Below are 17,921 nucleotides of genomic sequence, written 5' to 3' on the forward strand. Positions count from 1 at the left end.
CTTGCAAATCCACACTCAATCAAAATGGATAATTAACAGATCAGACGACAATATGGTATTGTTTAAAATGAAAATGTAAATAATGAAAAAAAGTAGCGAATTTTATTGAAGATAAACTGGTGATGCTTAACGAATAGACCAAGAGCTAATGTCGATTTTTGAATACACAGGTAGGTAATGCTTAAGATAATCATAGTATCATGACTGTGAATATGTCTCATGGAGGTTGATTTTTAAACTGTGCAGCAATATATTCTACATCCGAATTGAATGGTTCTAAAGTCAAACAGAGGTCTTATAGGTTATACAGAGTCACAGATTGATTCCTGCTATGCGAGACTCAGTGACATTATGCTTAAGCTCAGTTAATAAGGAGATTCTCCTAAACTAACAAATGCTGTCAAATTTTAAAAAGACATTCTGTTTGACCGTGTTGAATGCATAGGTATCCATGCGTATTGTGTCTGATAAAATGACCCAATTGAAGTGATGTGTTATTTCTTTTGCATTCATTCGTCGTCAATTTATTTGTATGGAAAATTTATAGAATAAAATGTGCGTTTCATTTATTATTGTTCAGTTTATACTTTTATTTTTATCAGCTCTTCAACATTTGTATCAGGTTGTGGACTTCCATAGTCAGTATAGACTAATATAATCTGTTCGAAGACTTTGAACACTCTATATTGCAACTAATCAAAATGGATCGATGCATCAATACGTTTATTTTTACTTTTAATATGTCTTTAATTGTTTCCAATAATTATTATATAGAATATTATATTCACTATAAAAACTAATTTCATACATATTCTGAAAAAAGCGTCATTCGCAATTTGTCCCACGCATTATCACTTTCCTCGTCTGACCAATCAAGGAGTACCACATCATCGATTATTAAGCCAAGTTCCAAAGGGAAATTCTCTACACTGACATTTCTTGTTATAACAATGATTTTGTGAAAATTTCTTGTATATTTTTCGTACTTAGCTCTATGAATCTCGAAATCTCCCCAAATTTTGTTACAAAATGCTTTAGAAATGATGAATATAATGTTTCTGCTTTCCTGGATGGACTGTAAAATTGCATCGGCTCGAATATTTCCAGCTAAGATATCTCGATCCTCTATACACACAGACATTTTCCATGAACTTTCGAGTTTTTGAATCAAAGTGTGTTTTACCCAGCCCTGCACATGATAAATAAATATCATATCGAAATTTAGATTTCATATCCTTTTCGACAACCTTTTTGAATGTACGGTATATACAATAGGCTATTCGCCACCTAAAGTTAACTAGAATTGCAATTGGTAAAGTAAATGCGATGAATCCAACTAACAAACAAACTCCTACACGAAGCCAAATTTCACTTTTACAATCACTAAAAAGTTGGTGGAATTCTTCATAAACTCTTCTTGTATTCGTTATGGTTCCATTTACCAATGAACACTTGAATGTTATGTTCTTATTGTCAAATATAATCTTTGTATGAAAAAGCCTCAAAATAAAATTAGAATTTTCGCAGGTGCATTTCAAAACATTTCCAACTAAATTCAATGTTAGTTTTGTTTTAATTCGTTTATTCTGCATATCAAACCAATCTCTTAATGTTGAATTTATTGTTTGGAGAGAATTATGTACCAAAGTAAGATGACTTAGCTTCGACAATGTCATGACTGCTATTGGTATTTCAGAAAATAAATTGTAACCCATATTAAGAGTCAACAGGTTACTATTAGATTTGAAAGCGTCGTTTGGTACAAACCGCAAGAAGTTATATGAAATGTCTAGCCTTGTTATTGCTGGTACCAGGCTGAAAATTTGTCTACCTCTTTTGAAAGTTACCCAAAGCCTTGCGTGTTTTAATTTTATTCCCTTGATTTTTTTTAACAACGGAATGTTCTCTTTTCCTGAATACAAAGTAGAATCAATTCCGGAAAAGTCAATGTATTTTAATTTTTTCGTACCAGTGAACAAAACATCAGGAAAATAAGTCATTCTGAAATAGGACAGATCAAGTTCAATCAAACTGCTGATATTAGTGAAGTTAATTGTTTGTGGTATAGTCCCTTCAACTCCAACAAAATTGCTCAACATTAAAGATTTTAAGCTTTGAGGAAATGGAACTGTAACCTGATTTGCATCTATCCTACGCTTGTTCAAAATCGAATATCGAGTTAATTCGTTTTCTAAACATTCGGTTCTAACCCCTGAAGCTGCAGTCTTTTCACGGAGAGAAGAACTTGACTCAAGAATACCGGAAAATTGAAATCGTGAAAGATTAGATAGTTTTATAATCAGAGATTTTAACTCTATTATTTAAAATCCATTCATGATTGAAAATCTATTTCCAGAAAATACTACGACTTCAAAACATTCCGGATGATGGTAAAATAGAAGTGATTTTGGTTTGAAGTCCACAATACCATTTTTTATCATCAACAATTTTTGCACACAAATATTTTGTAAATATTTCATCATATCAGCAGTAATAATTACAGCAAATGGAGATCTGACTACTCCATCACAATATCCAGGATTAACCTCTTTAAAGTTGATCTCTTCCATTGTTTTGTTTTCGAACGGATACAAAATTTTAAAGCAGACTCATATTCAATGCACACTCGTTCAAGCCGAAGACGTTGTAAAGAATGAAAAGGTCTAAGAAAGTTAGCCTCTGCAATTGACTGTATTCTACAGCCAGTGAAAGTGATGCTGATAATTGTTGCTGGCATGTCTGAAAATGTTTTGTTGGTCATTTTATCCAAATAACAAAAGTCAAACAACAAAGTATTTAACTTTGTTAGTTTATTCAAACCACTCATCTTCAATACGGGATTTCGTGATAAGTCCACTGCCAAATTGGATAGATAATGCAGTTCACCAAAGAATGGATAGAACACTTGGTCTCGATTTGATCTATTCATATTTCTCTCGATATTTAGAGGACACAAGTGGCGAAAATATATTAAAACGATACGATGCATTCAGATCAAGATTGTTACCCAGCATTGACAACTGATTTAATTGTTCAAGCCCTGCGAAAGTATTTTCCTCTAAATATGAAATCCTGTTTCGATCAAGAATTAAAACCTGCAAAGTCCGATAACGTATGAACGCTTTTGCTGGTATATTGACGATTGAATTTCGTCTCAGATCCAGTTGTATTATATCATCTGGTAAATCCTTTGGAACAGTTGACAGTCCTCTCGAGGAACAGTCGGCAGCTTTGGATTTGGCTTTACCTGTTATGTGACATAAACCACAATAGACAGAAGAAAGACGAATAGTTGTAATCAAATACATTAGAAAAATGTAAATGTACATGTTGATCATTTGACTTTTTAAGCAATTAGCGTTATATTATGTAATTTGATAACTTCCCTAAGTGTTTTCATCTGATGATTTTTGTAATAAAATTTATGTTTTATTACCTGTTTGTTGTATAAAAAAAACCAGCAAAAATTAAGATCCATTAGTTATAATGTTGTCTGAATATCTTCCTCAAATTACATAATGTCAATTGTATAACCAGTGTTAATAATGTCCAAATAATTTTGTTTTATTTAGTGTTCCTCATAAATTATTGTCCAAAATAAAATAAGACATTATTTATATGACCTAAGCATATATATATTGAGGTACTTGAGAGTATAGTGTTTAACATAACTTTTTCCACAATGAACAACTGAAGCCAAGATACACACTCTAGCTGTGTATGCTTCAAAATGTCCATCCCTTAGTTGTAATAGGTACTGTGAAACATGACAAAATTGAAGGTCTTCTCCTATACTCAAAGTAAAGAAAAATGGGCAAAATATATAAACTTTTTGTGCTTATGATATTTTACAAATTACGAAGCGGAATATAAATTCAATTTCTACGTGAAGTACACATTTAAAGAGATTTTGCTTGGACAACAACGCAACATTTATAAAAATATACATTGTATATATTTGTTAAATATGGCGCTACTGCAAATATTCGGTATAGGTGTAATATCACCATTGATTTTCCCCTATTAGTCTTTGTTAAATTAGCACTTTTCCAAAAATTGCGCAGAATCTATCTTTGTTTGCAACGACGTGGAATTTTATTTTATTTCACATTTAAAGATATTCTTCAAGTTCTAACGTATGATTTCTTTTTTGTAATGCATTATAATCGGAATAACAGTGATCGCCAATTGACGACGACACTCTTCAACTACAGTACTGTTATTCCTTAATTGGATTTCGTTGCCCTTTGAATTTGATATTTATAAACTATAAACATTACAACTACAAAATGTAATATGATATATAATACCATTCAACTTAAGCAACGTTGTAGTTTACCCATTTTCATCTCATAAAGAGATCGAGTAGGTAAAAACCAAGGTAAGAATCAAAAACTGATGGAATCACATGAATTCCAAAAGGAGCGGGACCGGATGCCTCTAGGATAAACATCTCCTTCTATACATACTTCACCGACTATATTGGTGAGGTTTGAAATGGGAATATAAAAAATGATAAAAAAAAAATGAATTGAGGATAAAAACATGATATAGCTTAACGTATAGACCAAGAGCAAATGTTGATGTCTGATTACACAGGTAGGTAATTCGTAAGATAGTAAAAATAGTATGACTGTGAAAGTGCCTGTTAGAGGATCTTTTAGAAATATATTTTGCCTCCGAATGGACTGGTTCTAATGTCAAACAGAGGATTGAGAAGTAAAAGAGAATGCCAGATTGATTCCTGCTATTTGAGCTTCAGCAAAATGATACTTAAATCCAGTAAATAAGGTGTTCGTCCTTTATCATTACTTGCGTTAGCAGTATTTTGTTGTGTAAAACGTCATTGAACGGTATGTATAATTATGTTTCTTTAATGTAGTACTAAAAATGTGGCTGTCGACAGATTATGTGAACTGAGTAGTGACAACTTCCCGTACATTTTTCAAAAGACATTCCGTTTGACGGTGTTGACTGTATGGGTATTCATGCGTATTGTTTCTGATAATACGAACCAATTGAGGTGATGTGATATTGACTTTGCTTACATTCGTCGACAATTTTTTTTTATGGAAAACTTATAAAAAAATGTGTTTGTTTTATTTTTTTCTTCAGTTGATACTTTTGGTTTTATCACCTCACCAACATTTGTATAAGGTTTTGAAATTTCAAATATTTTGACCTTGAGCATCACAATAATTGTCGAAATGCGCAGATGATACAGTTAAGTTGGTGACGTTAATATTAATATACATGGTAGGCAAATGTAGAGAACAAAATTAAAAATAATATTGTTTGTTCCAAATTCATTGTTAGTATATACTTACATTATCTATGCGTAGACTTTGAAGTCTGTATGTTGTAACTGATTAAAACAGACCAATGCATATTGCATTTAGTTTGTACATATCTTAATTTTTTTTTAGTATTGTATATCATAATATATCATAATGTTTACACTAGCAAAAAGTAATTTCATACATATTCTGAAAATAGCGTCATTCGCAATTTGTCCCAAACATTATCACTTTCCTCGTCTGACCAATCAAGGAGTACCACATCATGGATAATTAAGCCTAGTTCCAAAGGGAAATTCTCTACACTGACATGTCTTGTTATAACAATAATTTTATGAAGATTACTTGTATATTTTTCGTACTTAGCTCTGTGAATTTCGAAACCTCCCCAGATTTTATCACTGAATGCTTCAGAAATGATGAATATAATGTTTCTGCTTTCCTGGATGGACTGCAAAATTGCATCAGCTCGAATATTTCCAGCTAAAATATCTCGATCCTCTATACACACAGACATTTTCCATGAATTTTCGAGTTTTTGAATCAAAGTGTTTTTAACCCAGCCCAAACAATCGTCTGCACATGATAAATAGATATCATATCTAAATTTAGATTTCATATCCTTTTCGACAACCATTTTGAATGTACGGTATATACAATAGGCTATTCGCCACCTAAAGTTAACTAGAATTGCAATTGGTAAAGTAAATGCGATGAATCCAACTAACAAACAAACTCCAACACGAAGCCAAATTTCACTTTTACAATCACTAAAAAGTTGATGAAATTCTTCATAAACTCTTCTTGTATTTGTTATGGTTCCATTTACCAATGAACATTTAAATGTAATGGTCTTACTGTCAAATATAATCTTTGTATGAAAAAGCCACAAAATAAAATCAGAATTTTCGCAAGTGCATTTAAAAACATTTCCAACTAAATTCAATCTTAGTTTTGTTTTCAATCGTTTATTCTGCATATCAAACCAATCTCTAAATGTTGAATTTATTGTTTGAAGTGAATTATGTACCAAAGTAAGATGACTTAACTTCGACAATGTCATGACTGCTATTGGTATTTCAGAAAACAAATTGTAACCCATATTCAGAATACACAGGTTCTTGTTAGAGTTGAAAGCGTCGTTTGGTACAAACCACAAGTGGTTATATGAAATGTCCAGCTTTGTAACTGATGGTACCAAGTTAAATATTTTCTTACCTCTCTTGAAAGTTAGCCCAAGCCTTGCTTGTTTTAATATCAAAGTATATGTTTTTTGAAGAAATGGAATGCTTTTTCTTCCTGAATACAAAGTAGAATCAATGCCTGAAAGATCAGTATATCTTAAATTATTTTTACCATTGAACAAAACTTCAGGAAAATACTTCATTCGAAAATTGGACAGATCAAGAAAACTCAAACTGCTGATATTCATAAAACGGATTGGTATTTGTGGTATAGTCTCTTGAAATCCTACAAAATTGCGCAAAACCAGCTTTTTCAAATTTTGAGGAAACGGAACTGTTACTTCAGTTGGGTATATTCTATGTTTGTTAAAAAGTGGGTTTTGGTTGAAACCGTTTTCTGAATATGCGATGCTTCCCAAGAGACCGGATAACTGAAATTTGGAAAGATTAGATACTTGTGTAATCAGAATAATCAACTCTTTTATTTTGAATCCGTTCATTATTGAAAATCTATTTCCAGAAAACTCTATTTCTTTAAAACATTCCGGATGATGGTAAAATAAAAGTGAATTTGGTTTGAAGTCCACAATACCATTTTTTATCATCGATAATTTTCGTACACAAATATTTTGTAAATATTTCATCATATTAGCAGTAACAATGACAGCATATGGAGATCTGACTGATCCATCACAATATCCTGGATTAACCTCTTCAAATTTAATCTCATTCATTGTTTTGTTTTCGAACGGATATAAAATTTTCAATGCAGAGTCGTAATCAACGCATACTCGTTTCAACTGAAGACTGCGCAAAGAAGGAAACGGTCTAAGGAAGTTAGCATCTGCCACAGAGTTTATCGTACATCCGATGAACGTTATGTCCACAATTGTTGCTGGCATGTCCAAAAAAGTGTTATTGGTCATTTTATCCAGATAACAAAAGTCAAACATCAGAGTATTCAACCTTGTTAGATTATTTAAACCACTCATCTTAAATACTGGATTTTTTGATAAGTCCACTTCCAAAATGAATAGATTATGCAGTTCAGAAAGGATCGGATAAAACACTTTCTCTCCGTTTATTTTGTTCATATTTTTCGCGATATTTAGAGTTTTCAAGGACACGAGTGGCGAAAATATATTCATGTGATACGATGCATTCAGATCGAGATTGTTACCAAACAATGACAGCGTATTTAATTTTTCAAGCCCTGCGAACGTATTTTCTTTTAAATAAGAAATCCTATTTTCATCAAGAATTAATATCTGCAAATTCTGATAACTAATGAACGCTTTTGCTGTTAACTTGACGATTAAATTTCGTCTCAGATCTAGTTTTATTATATCATCTGGTAAATCCTTTGGCACATTTGAAAGTTTCCTCGAAGAACAGTCGGCTTCTTTGCATTGGCCTTTACCTGTTATGTGACATGAACCACAGTAGATATATGAACAACGTATGATTATAATCAAAAACATCAGAAAAATGTAACTGTACATGCTGATCAATCAGTCTTCAAAGCAATCAATGTATTAGATTGCAATTTGTTTACTTCCCCTAGTGTTTCCGTATGATAATAAACAAACTGTATTATGGCCGTAAAACATTTGATTATTTCCTGTTTTTGTGAGAGATAAAAATTAGCAATGGAAAACGAAAAATAAATCTGAAACAAGGTTGTCTGAATATCTTCCTTAAAATGATATAATGACAAATTTATAACCAGTGTTAATAATGTCCAAACATTTTCTATTTTATGTGGTGGGTCTTATAGACGATTGACAAAAGGAGACTAAATCAAATCTTGTTTTAAACCTGGTGTATCCTATTTTTATGCAAACAGTATTTTAATGACCTTTGAATATTGTCAGCTTCTTAGCAAAATAATGTGCAGCATCCACTTTTCCACTGAACAATTTAGATCAAATATAAATACTTGTTCTCCCTACCTACCCAATTGTTGTATGCCTACAAATGCATACCCTTAAGTTTTTATTGGCAATTCTGTAAGTAAAATCTTTTAAAATTGCAGGTCTCTCCATACATTCAAGGTAAAACAAATTGAGTCACAACAAACAAAAAAAAAACAAAAAAAAAAAAACATTTCTTACATCCCAATTCTTTTCAAAGGAGGAAACCCAAAATACACAAAACTTTTTCTGTTTGGCCTTTTCAGATTATTAATAATTTTGAAAGGTTATGTTTTGGTACTTCATAGGACACAAAACAGTCACAAAAACTGTTGTTTCTTACAAACATTGAATTTATCGTCAAAAGCATTGACTAAATCTCTTTTAGTAAATATCTACCAAATATAATCTCTTGTTGAATATCAGAAAGGAATAATACAAAGAAAAAAAATAGAGATTTGTGGAGAATCATTATTTTATTAAAGATATATAAAAACTTCTCAGAGATACCAGATTTATGATTTGGTACACCAATGCACATTTCGTCTACATAGACATATCAGTTTTAAGTGAGGTTCGTGTTGCTCAGTCTTTACTTTTCTATGTTGTGTTTTGTGTACTGTTGTTTGTCTTTTTCTTTTTTAGCCATGGCATTGTCAATTTATTTTCTACTTATGAGTTTGAAAGTCCCTTTGGTTTCTTTCGCCTCTCTTTTATCAGTGGCCCTCAAATCAAAACTTTTGGAAGGCAAAATCAAATATGAAGTTGAAGAACGTGTTTTAATTTAATTTAATGTGCAGATACGGCAAAGGCAATCTATACCAGGGGTTACAAATAATTTAATATTTGTAGTAATTCAATATGTTATAAACGGTAAATTTACAGCAAATAAAAATATTAATAATATTTTGACAGCACAAAAACAGGTTTTTTTTGGCAAAAAACGTAAACTGTCTACTAAAAATTGTTAAATTATCTGGAATCCTTCATTCTAAAATAAAGACAACACAGTATAAAGTAAGATAAAAAAATCGAAAACATCTTTCAACAGATCATATAAATCAGGAAACAGTGAAACCAGTAATTAAAGATCCTTCTTAAACAGACATACGGCAGTACTACAATGTACCTACACACTGTTTCGCTTAAAACTTTTCTCTTTTCCAAGGGATTCAATAAAAACAAGAGAATAATACAGTTTCAGTTAAAACAACTGATTGTATTTGTAAACTGATCAACCTATAGTTGTTATCTTCTACGTAATTTGGTCTCTGGTGGAGAGCTGTCTCATTGGCAATCATACCACATCTTCTTCATTTTATATATTAAACTAGAACACACCCACGACATCGCGGGTCCGTGACTGAATTAAGGTACCTTTGCCTTATTTTTAGCCTAGATTTTAGTATTCGTCATCTGATAAAGTCATGCTGATTGTAAGGTGCACAGTTTCTCCTTTCAAAATCTTTCTGTTTACCCGTCCTCAGCTGGTTTTCTTACTACAATAATCTTACTATAAACTAAATAATTTTTTTTTTAACTAATTAACCCAAATTAATAGTGGTATTGAGGTGGAAGAAAACAGACTTGTTAAATATTGTACTATAGTTTAACATAGATTAAAACAACTACTGGAAGAATTCCAGGTTCTCCTGATAGAGGAGGGATTTATAGAAGGTAACAGGTAACGGAAACTACATGTGACATATACTATTGGTATCGGTATCGGATTCGACCAGGAACCTGTTAATTTTTGGTATTATTAATTATGTAGAAAACAAAAGGATCTGGAATGGTGAAATTTTTAAACAACACCAGTGTCCTATTTTAGTTATATATAAAGTTGAATTCTTTGATTCGTCGTTTTTACGTCATGCCGGCTAACAAATTAGACCTCGTCATTTTAGTAGTATAGATACTCAGATGTCAAAAACATTTGTGAAAATCATTTTTGATGAACTTAACAACGGAATATGATCGCTGACGTGATGGACATTGTATTTTAAGGATGAGTAGTATTCGTTTATTTTTTATGGGATCATTCATAGCTATGACCGCAAATTCGTGGAACATAAGGATGAGACACTGCAGTTATCAAATCCGTGTTTTGACTGTTTTATTAGTAAATTAGAGATTTCTTAAGTAAAACATGCAATGATTCATAAGTGTTTCTCGTTTTTTATATAGATTAGACCGTTGGTTTTCCTGTTTGAATTGTTTTACACTAGTCATTTTGGGGCCCTTTATAGCTTGTTGTTCGGTGTGAGCCAAGGCTCCGTGTTGAAGGCCGTACTTTGACCTATAATTGTTTACTTTTTACACATTGTGACTTGGATGGAGAGTTGTCTCATTGGCACTCATACCACATATTCTTATTCATAGTGAAAAATGAAAAGAATTACCTTCAAGGCACTTGTCTATCTGTACATTAACGTCTCAGGCACTTGTCTATCAGTACACGAAACGTCTCAGGTACTTGTTTATTTGTACATGTAACGTCTCAGGCACTTGACTATCTGTAACGTCTTCGATCACTTTGTTTTTAATTATCTACATTATTAAATTTCCTTGTTTTTGCTTATAGTTCTATCCTCCAATATGTTTGGTGGATTTTGAGAGATGTGTAATAAATTAACGATACCAATTGTATTGCACCAGACGCGTATATGATAGTTAAGTACTGGTGTCTGTAATATTCATGCAATACCAGCTTGAAGAGTGGCACATCACATTTTTTTCTAAATTGGTGAATAATTACTTTATTAAAATTGTTTACATCCTTTTTCATTAATGCATGTCATTTTTCATCTTTATTTATACAGATATTATATTATTTATGCTTTATTTCCAATTGATTTCATTGTTCTATATAGTTGTGATATTTTCAATCCGCCATGTCCTGTTGGTGTAATTTTTTAGTTCAAAATGTCAAGTTAAATGGACGTTTTCAAGTTTGAAACATTTGACTGTGTTTTTTGTCATCATATTCAGAAAATGACTTTTAATAAACGATAATAGTACAAAAATGGCGCGAAATAGTTATCTCCCATTGGAAAGTTGTTTACCGCTGCGAAAAGGCGCCACGGGTTTACCAACAGAAATGACATTTAATATTGAGGGATTTAATAGCCATAAGATATACCTTGAAGTTCTTTCAAAACGTTCCGATATTTTGTTTTTACAAGATCATTGGCTCCATAGTTATGAAAAACATAAACTTGATGAATTTTTACAAGACTTCATATGTTATACAAAATGTTATGATGATAACTCACCAACTAGTGCGTATGAGCGTCGTAGGGGTCATGCTGGAGTGGCCATCTGTATACATAAGAAATTTGAAAAATTTGTTGAACTATTACCAGATGTGGAAAATAGAATTGTTGTTATCAAGTTTAATATTGCTCAACCATTTATATTTTTATCTACATATCTTCCTTGTCGTGGGAATGCAAATAGTATAAACAATTATCAGGAAATCCTTGATGAGCTATCTGAGATTTATACAAAATATAGCAACGTATTTAGTATTGTGATAGGTGGGGACGTGAATGCCTCAATTTTTAGAGATTCTAAACAAGATAAAGTTTTTAGAGATTTTATAAAGGAAAAGAACCTTTCAATACCGCCGTCTTGTAGGAAGACTTTTACCTTTATCATTAAAATGGAAGGGGCACTTCCCAGATTGATTATTTTTAGAAAGCAGAAGTGTCATTAACAATTATTTGACTTTTATACGTGAGTCTATAAATACCTCTACGCATGATCCAATATTAGCAACTATTACATATACAATACAAGCGAATGAGGAAACTGACTTAACTATTCAGAATAAAAGAATAAATTGGAATACGGTAGATAAAACTGTTTATCAGGAGGAGATTGAAAATAAACTGTCACCTTGGACTGATGAAAAAAACTCAATCTGACATTGGAAAATTTACCGGATAAGATTAATGAATTATGTTCAAAATTGGCAACATCAGCTTCAAAATGCAGCCGTTTTAAACGTTCAAAATTTAGTAAAAAGTTGAAGAAAAAGTCAGGGACTCCTGAATTAGAAAATTTAGCTAACATGAACAGAGATCATTTTGCAAAAATGGAAAGCCACTGGTCGACCAAACGATAAGAATAACATTTTATTTCAAAATATTAAATTTTATAAACATAAACTTAGATATATGCAAGGACAACCTAAGGCAAGCTTAAGAATTAATAAGTGTCAGAAAATTATGGAACTCCATGAAGGAAATGATGCCAGTTTTTTATTCTTTAGTAAGAAAACAACGAGATCCAGCAAATACTACTACGTCTGCGCTTACTTTTAATGATATTTCTTTAAATAACGATCACTTGATCCGTGATGGATGGGCAGAATATTTTCAAGACTTGGTGACTCCTATGGACTCTGAAAACTTTGACAAAGAACACTTTAATTTGGTGAAAAATGATATAAACCATTTAACGAAAACATTTACTGAAAATAAAATAGAAAATATTTTACCTGGAACAGAAGATGAAATGAAGAATATTTTAGCATCTATGAAAAATAATAAATCTGCAGATGAAGATAATATAGCAGCTGAACACTTGAAATATGGTGGACCTATCATGATTACTATATTGACTTTTTTCGTAAATTCTATTTTGAAATATTTATATATTCCAACTTTATTGAAAGGTGGCATTGCTTGACCTGTTTTATAAAAAAAATGGAAAACCAAAACTTGTACCGAACTACTATAGGAAAATTACTGTCAACGGTACAGTAGGAAAAGTAGTCGAGAAAACTCATTTATCCCGAAATAAAACTTCTGCAACTAAGAACCAAAAAAACTACAAAAAAAGAATTTACTTCTGGAGCAATGCCTATTTTTGCAGCTTTAATTAAGACGAATTCACCACAATATGTGGCTCTAATGGATGCAAGGAAAGCCTTTGACATTAATGTTTGGCATCTCGGCTTAATGAGAAATGCATAAGTTTGGTCTAAACGGGGAAAACTGGTTATTTTTTAAAAAATGGTATGAAAATCTCATATCAAAAATTAAATGGAAAGGGTTGCATTTTCTACATAAGGAAATGCCTGTAGTACAGGCCCTGTACCATGTCAGGAATATGACAGTTGTTTTCCATTCGTTTGATGTGTTTGAGCTTTTGATTTTGCCATTTGATAAGAGACTTTCCGTTTTGAATTTTCCTTGGAGTTCGGTATTTTTGTTATTTTACTTTTTTCTACATCAATACAGGAACGACAAAGTGTGCGGTAATGCGGTATTTGGTCATCGACAGCATACAAGGCTTTTATAAATTCACTTTTGCAAACTTTTGAAAGAAATCAATTAGGAGCGTGTATAGGACCCATTTATCGTGGTATTCCACATGTGGCGGATGATGTTGCGCTAATTTCAACAGATCCTTATGATAAACAAACTATGCTAAATGTTCAGGCAGATCATACCAACAAACTACGGTATTTACTTAGGGAGCAAAAATCATCATTTTTGGTGTATAATGACAAATCGTCAAAGTCTTGGACATTAAATGGTAAACCCGTATCACTATCTGAATCGGCAGTTCATTTGGGAATAGATAGAAATATTACTTCAAATATCGGGGTGAAAGAAGTTGTGAGTAAGCGTGTCATTACTGTATATATACACTCTCATGAGTGCAGGTTTGCACGGCTTGAATGGAGTCAATCCAAAAGTTTCTGTGCACTTGATACAAATATACGTTATACCTAGACTTCTGTATAGTTTAGATGTCATATCTCTCTCAAATGCAGATATCCAAAAGATGGAATTATTTTTTGGACAACTATTAAAGAAAATACAGCACTTACCAAAACGCACACCAATAGCTGCAACTTTATTATTATTAGTACGTATCCCTATAGAAGGAGAAATACAGAAGAAAATTCTGAAAACATTTGGAAATATAATTAGAAATGATAAATCCGTTGAAAGAGACATTGCTTTTAGACAATTGGCTATGAGAGATGAAAAATCGGGAAACTGGTTTACAAAACTTCATAATTTAACTGAAACTTAAAGATTATCGTCGGCTCATGATATCATTGAGAATCCACCAACAAAGCTAAGCTAGAATAGACATGTGAATAACTTTATTAATAATTATTTTGTACAAAATTTAAAACTGGAAACACAAGGGAAATCATCCTTGAAATATATTAATTTAAATGATTCCAACATAGGAACTGTCCATAATATTTGAAATAGCAGTGGGACTAACCCATACTCTATAATGACTACTATTAAAGTTAAGATTGCCACAGGCATAATGATTCTCCAGTATCAGAGGTTTAGATTTTCAAAAAACAGTATTTCAGCATAATGCCAATTATGTAACATTGAACCAGAAGATGTAACTCACTTTATACTTAGATGTGAAAAGCTGTCAGGCATAAGAAATCGCTTTATTCAAGAGCTGAAATCATTTCTTGTTAATAGTAATAAGCCGTCTACACTGATACCGGAATTATTTGACAAGACAAACTTTAACATTTGATTATTGACTGCACACCATATCATTTTCTTACACTTAAGGAACAGGTCCGTATTGAGACATTAACCAGAGGTCAATGCTACAAACTTTACCACAAACGTTTACTTCTAATGTCTGAGTAAATGCATATGATTTATATGTACACTGGATTTTAACAATGAAATTTATTCTTTTATATATTGAGGTGGATAGTGTTTGAACTGTAAACTCGTATCCACGAAGCCAATTGATTTTCGATTTAAGTACTACGTTATTCAATGTGCGTATAATATAACCAATTTTATTTGCTAATTGAAAATTAAGCTGAATAAAATCATTTAAGACAGCAGAGAAGATAATTCTGTTTTAATTGTTTATTACTAAGACTTAAATAAAGAGTGAGCTATTTATACTGTAAATTTATGATGTCTCTAGTCTGGTCAAAGGGTCAGAGTGTCCAACTTAATCAAACGATAAATTGTTGAAATTAGATAACATGTTTTCACGTGTTTATTGTGTTACAAACCAATATGCCTTACTTGCTGTGGGTAAGATGGACGATATTTTAACTGGTGCAGAGGGCGTGGTTGCTTGTAATTATGACCTCTGTGTATTTGCTTTTGCAAATATGATTTTGTGTAGTGTTTATTGTTTTATGCTATGTCATGAAACTCACACTACTTTCGTAAATCTCGTCACGGTGCTTGGTTATGAGCAAATAATTTTGTAAGTTAGCCTATTTGCTATAATTGTCAGTATTTTAATGTATGCACGTGTACCTTGTTTGCTTTATGTTAACGGTATAAAGAGGATATGTCTCTTACCTGTATCGCAACCCAATGCTTATTTATTACAAACCAATTTGCCTGTCTTTGCCTGTTTGGGTAATGTGGACGATATTTTAATTGTTGCAGAGAGCGTGGTTGCTTGTACTTATGTCCTCTGTGTATTTGTTTTTGCAGAGGTCGTGGTAGCTTAAATTTATGACCTTTGTGTATTTGCTTTGCAAATATGTTATTATGTAGTGGGTATTGTTTTATGCTTCGTCATGAAACTCAAGCCTCTTTTTTTGCAGAGGTCGTGATAGCTTGGACTTATGACCTTTGTGTATTTGCTTTTGCGAAGATGTTATTATGTAGTGGGTATTGTTTTATGCTTCGTCATGAAACTCATGCTACTTTGTTAATTTCGTCATGGTGATTGGTTTGGAATACATTATTTTGTAATTAATCCTTTTGCTACATGTATAATTGCCAGCAATTTAAGACATGTAGCTAGTTTCACATGTTTGTCAGTATTTTAATACATGTTTCTAATGTATTAGTATAATTCATATAGTTTGGGTTGCGATGAACTTAATTAATAATTTTTATACCAATACTAAAGCACTGTAAGGTCGTTTTCTTAAATTTATAATAGATTTACTATTAAAAATAACAATGGACAAGACATACGTTATCAATACACTGATAATAGTTTAAAGTTCATACTCTCCATTTAATACATGATATATATGTTTAATGGTTGATTGATTGAAGAAAAAAAATTAAATTATCGCATATTATGTGTTATGTTTGTTGTTCTAGAGTGAGATCGAGTTTGTTATATAATGACAATTTTTGTTTTTCATTATTTTACATTTTAATTTTGTTTATTTCATGTTTTAACTATGGACGAAGAGCGCTGAGTCTTGTATTCATCTACGTAAGAACTTTCGCCCATTAAAGGAAATATGCAATAAAGCGTGATATCAACAACTTACATATACTTTTATATATCTGTGGTATGCCATAGTTCCGATAATACAAACATACGAATGTTGATGGGTTACTGTTTCACTGACGTTTATGACACATACTTAATTTTGAGATTAGAATTTTGATCTGGACGTGCGAGTCGTATAAACAATAATCCTTGACTGGCCAAAGTCTACTTTGACTGTTTTATCAATACTAATTTACAAAAGGTGTCTTCGATCAGCATTTGGATACACAACTGGACCCTAGTTCCAATGAAAGTCTGAAGCACCAGTTGCACGCTCTTATTCCACCACCCCTTTAAAATTGGCTCTGTCGTTAATTGGTTTTGACTCTCGGTACTATACAGCACCTAGTTTTAGAAAAAAGACTTCTGCTGCAGCTAATGGATGGAATTCTCGTCTCCGTGATTCAAGGATTGAAGTCGAATGCGTTTATGGAATTTTACAGGATAAAAAGGATTAAGTTAGTAATAGAATTTTATGCTTCAGCTGTTTTTGGTCAGTATTGCCTGCCAAAATGTTTATGATCTTTATTTCATACAATTTAATTGAAGTCTGGAGCTGGCATGTCAGTTAACTGCTAGTAGTCTGTTGTTATTTATGTATTATTGTCATTTTGTTTATTTTCTTTGGTTACATCTTCTGACATCAGACTCGGACTTCTCTTGAACTGAATTTTAATGTGCGTATTGTTATGCGTTTACTTTTCTACATTGGCTAGAGGTATAGGGAGAGGGTTGAGATCTCATAAACATGTTTAACCCCGCCGCATTTTTGCGCCTGTCCCAAGTCAGGAGCCTCTAGCCTTTGTTAGTCTTGTATTATTTTTAATTTTAGTTTCTTGTGTACAATTTGGAATTTAGTATGGCGTTCATTATCACTGAACTAGTATATATATTTGTTTAGGGGCCAGCTGAAGGACGCCTCCGGGTGCGGGAATTTCTCGCTGCATTGAAGACCTGTTGGTGACCTTCTGCTGTTGTCTGTTCTATGGTCGGGTTGTTGTCTCTTAGACACATTCCCCATTTCCATTCTCAATTTTAATTACAACTATCTTGTTTTGGGTCAGCATTGCCTGCCAAAACGTTTATGATCTTTATTTCATACAATTACAACTATCTTGTTTTGGGTCAGCATTGCCTGCCAAAAAGTTTTATGATCTTTATTTCATACGATTACAACTATCTTGTTTTGGGTCAGCATTGCCTGCCAAAACGTTTATGATCTTTATTTCATACAGATGGGGTCATTATTGCCTGCC

General features: G+C 32.1%; 1 protein-coding gene across 5 annotated transcripts in view; it reads right to left on the reverse strand.

The window, feature by feature from the left end:
• The window catches only part of LOC127709212 (toll-like receptor 4), a 94,751-nt gene that overhangs the window by 14,868 nt on the left and 61,962 nt on the right, over window positions 1–17,921 (reverse strand). The window contains exons 1-2 of one of the 5 annotated variants that reach the window (XM_052214800.1): window positions 5,932–7,992; window positions 723–1,247 (exon numbers count right to left, since the gene is read on the reverse strand). In XM_052214800.1, the coding sequence (XP_052070760.1) occupies window positions 1,035–1,247; window positions 5,932–7,983 (2,265 nt within the window). In that variant the 5' untranslated portion in view covers window positions 7,984–7,992 and the 3' untranslated portion in view covers window positions 723–1,034. Of the gene's footprint in view, window positions 1–722; window positions 1,832–5,219; window positions 7,993–17,921 lie in introns of those variants that run through there. The other 4 variants (XM_052214650.1, XM_052214736.1, XM_052214955.1 and 1 more) reach the window with 4 other exon arrangements.

This window comes from Mytilus californianus, unplaced genomic scaffold, assembly GCF_021869535.1.
Source record: "Mytilus californianus isolate M0D057914Y unplaced genomic scaffold, xbMytCali1.0.p SCAF_1, whole genome shotgun sequence".
NCBI classification, from domain to species: domain Eukaryota; kingdom Metazoa; phylum Mollusca; class Bivalvia; order Mytilida; family Mytilidae; genus Mytilus; species Mytilus californianus.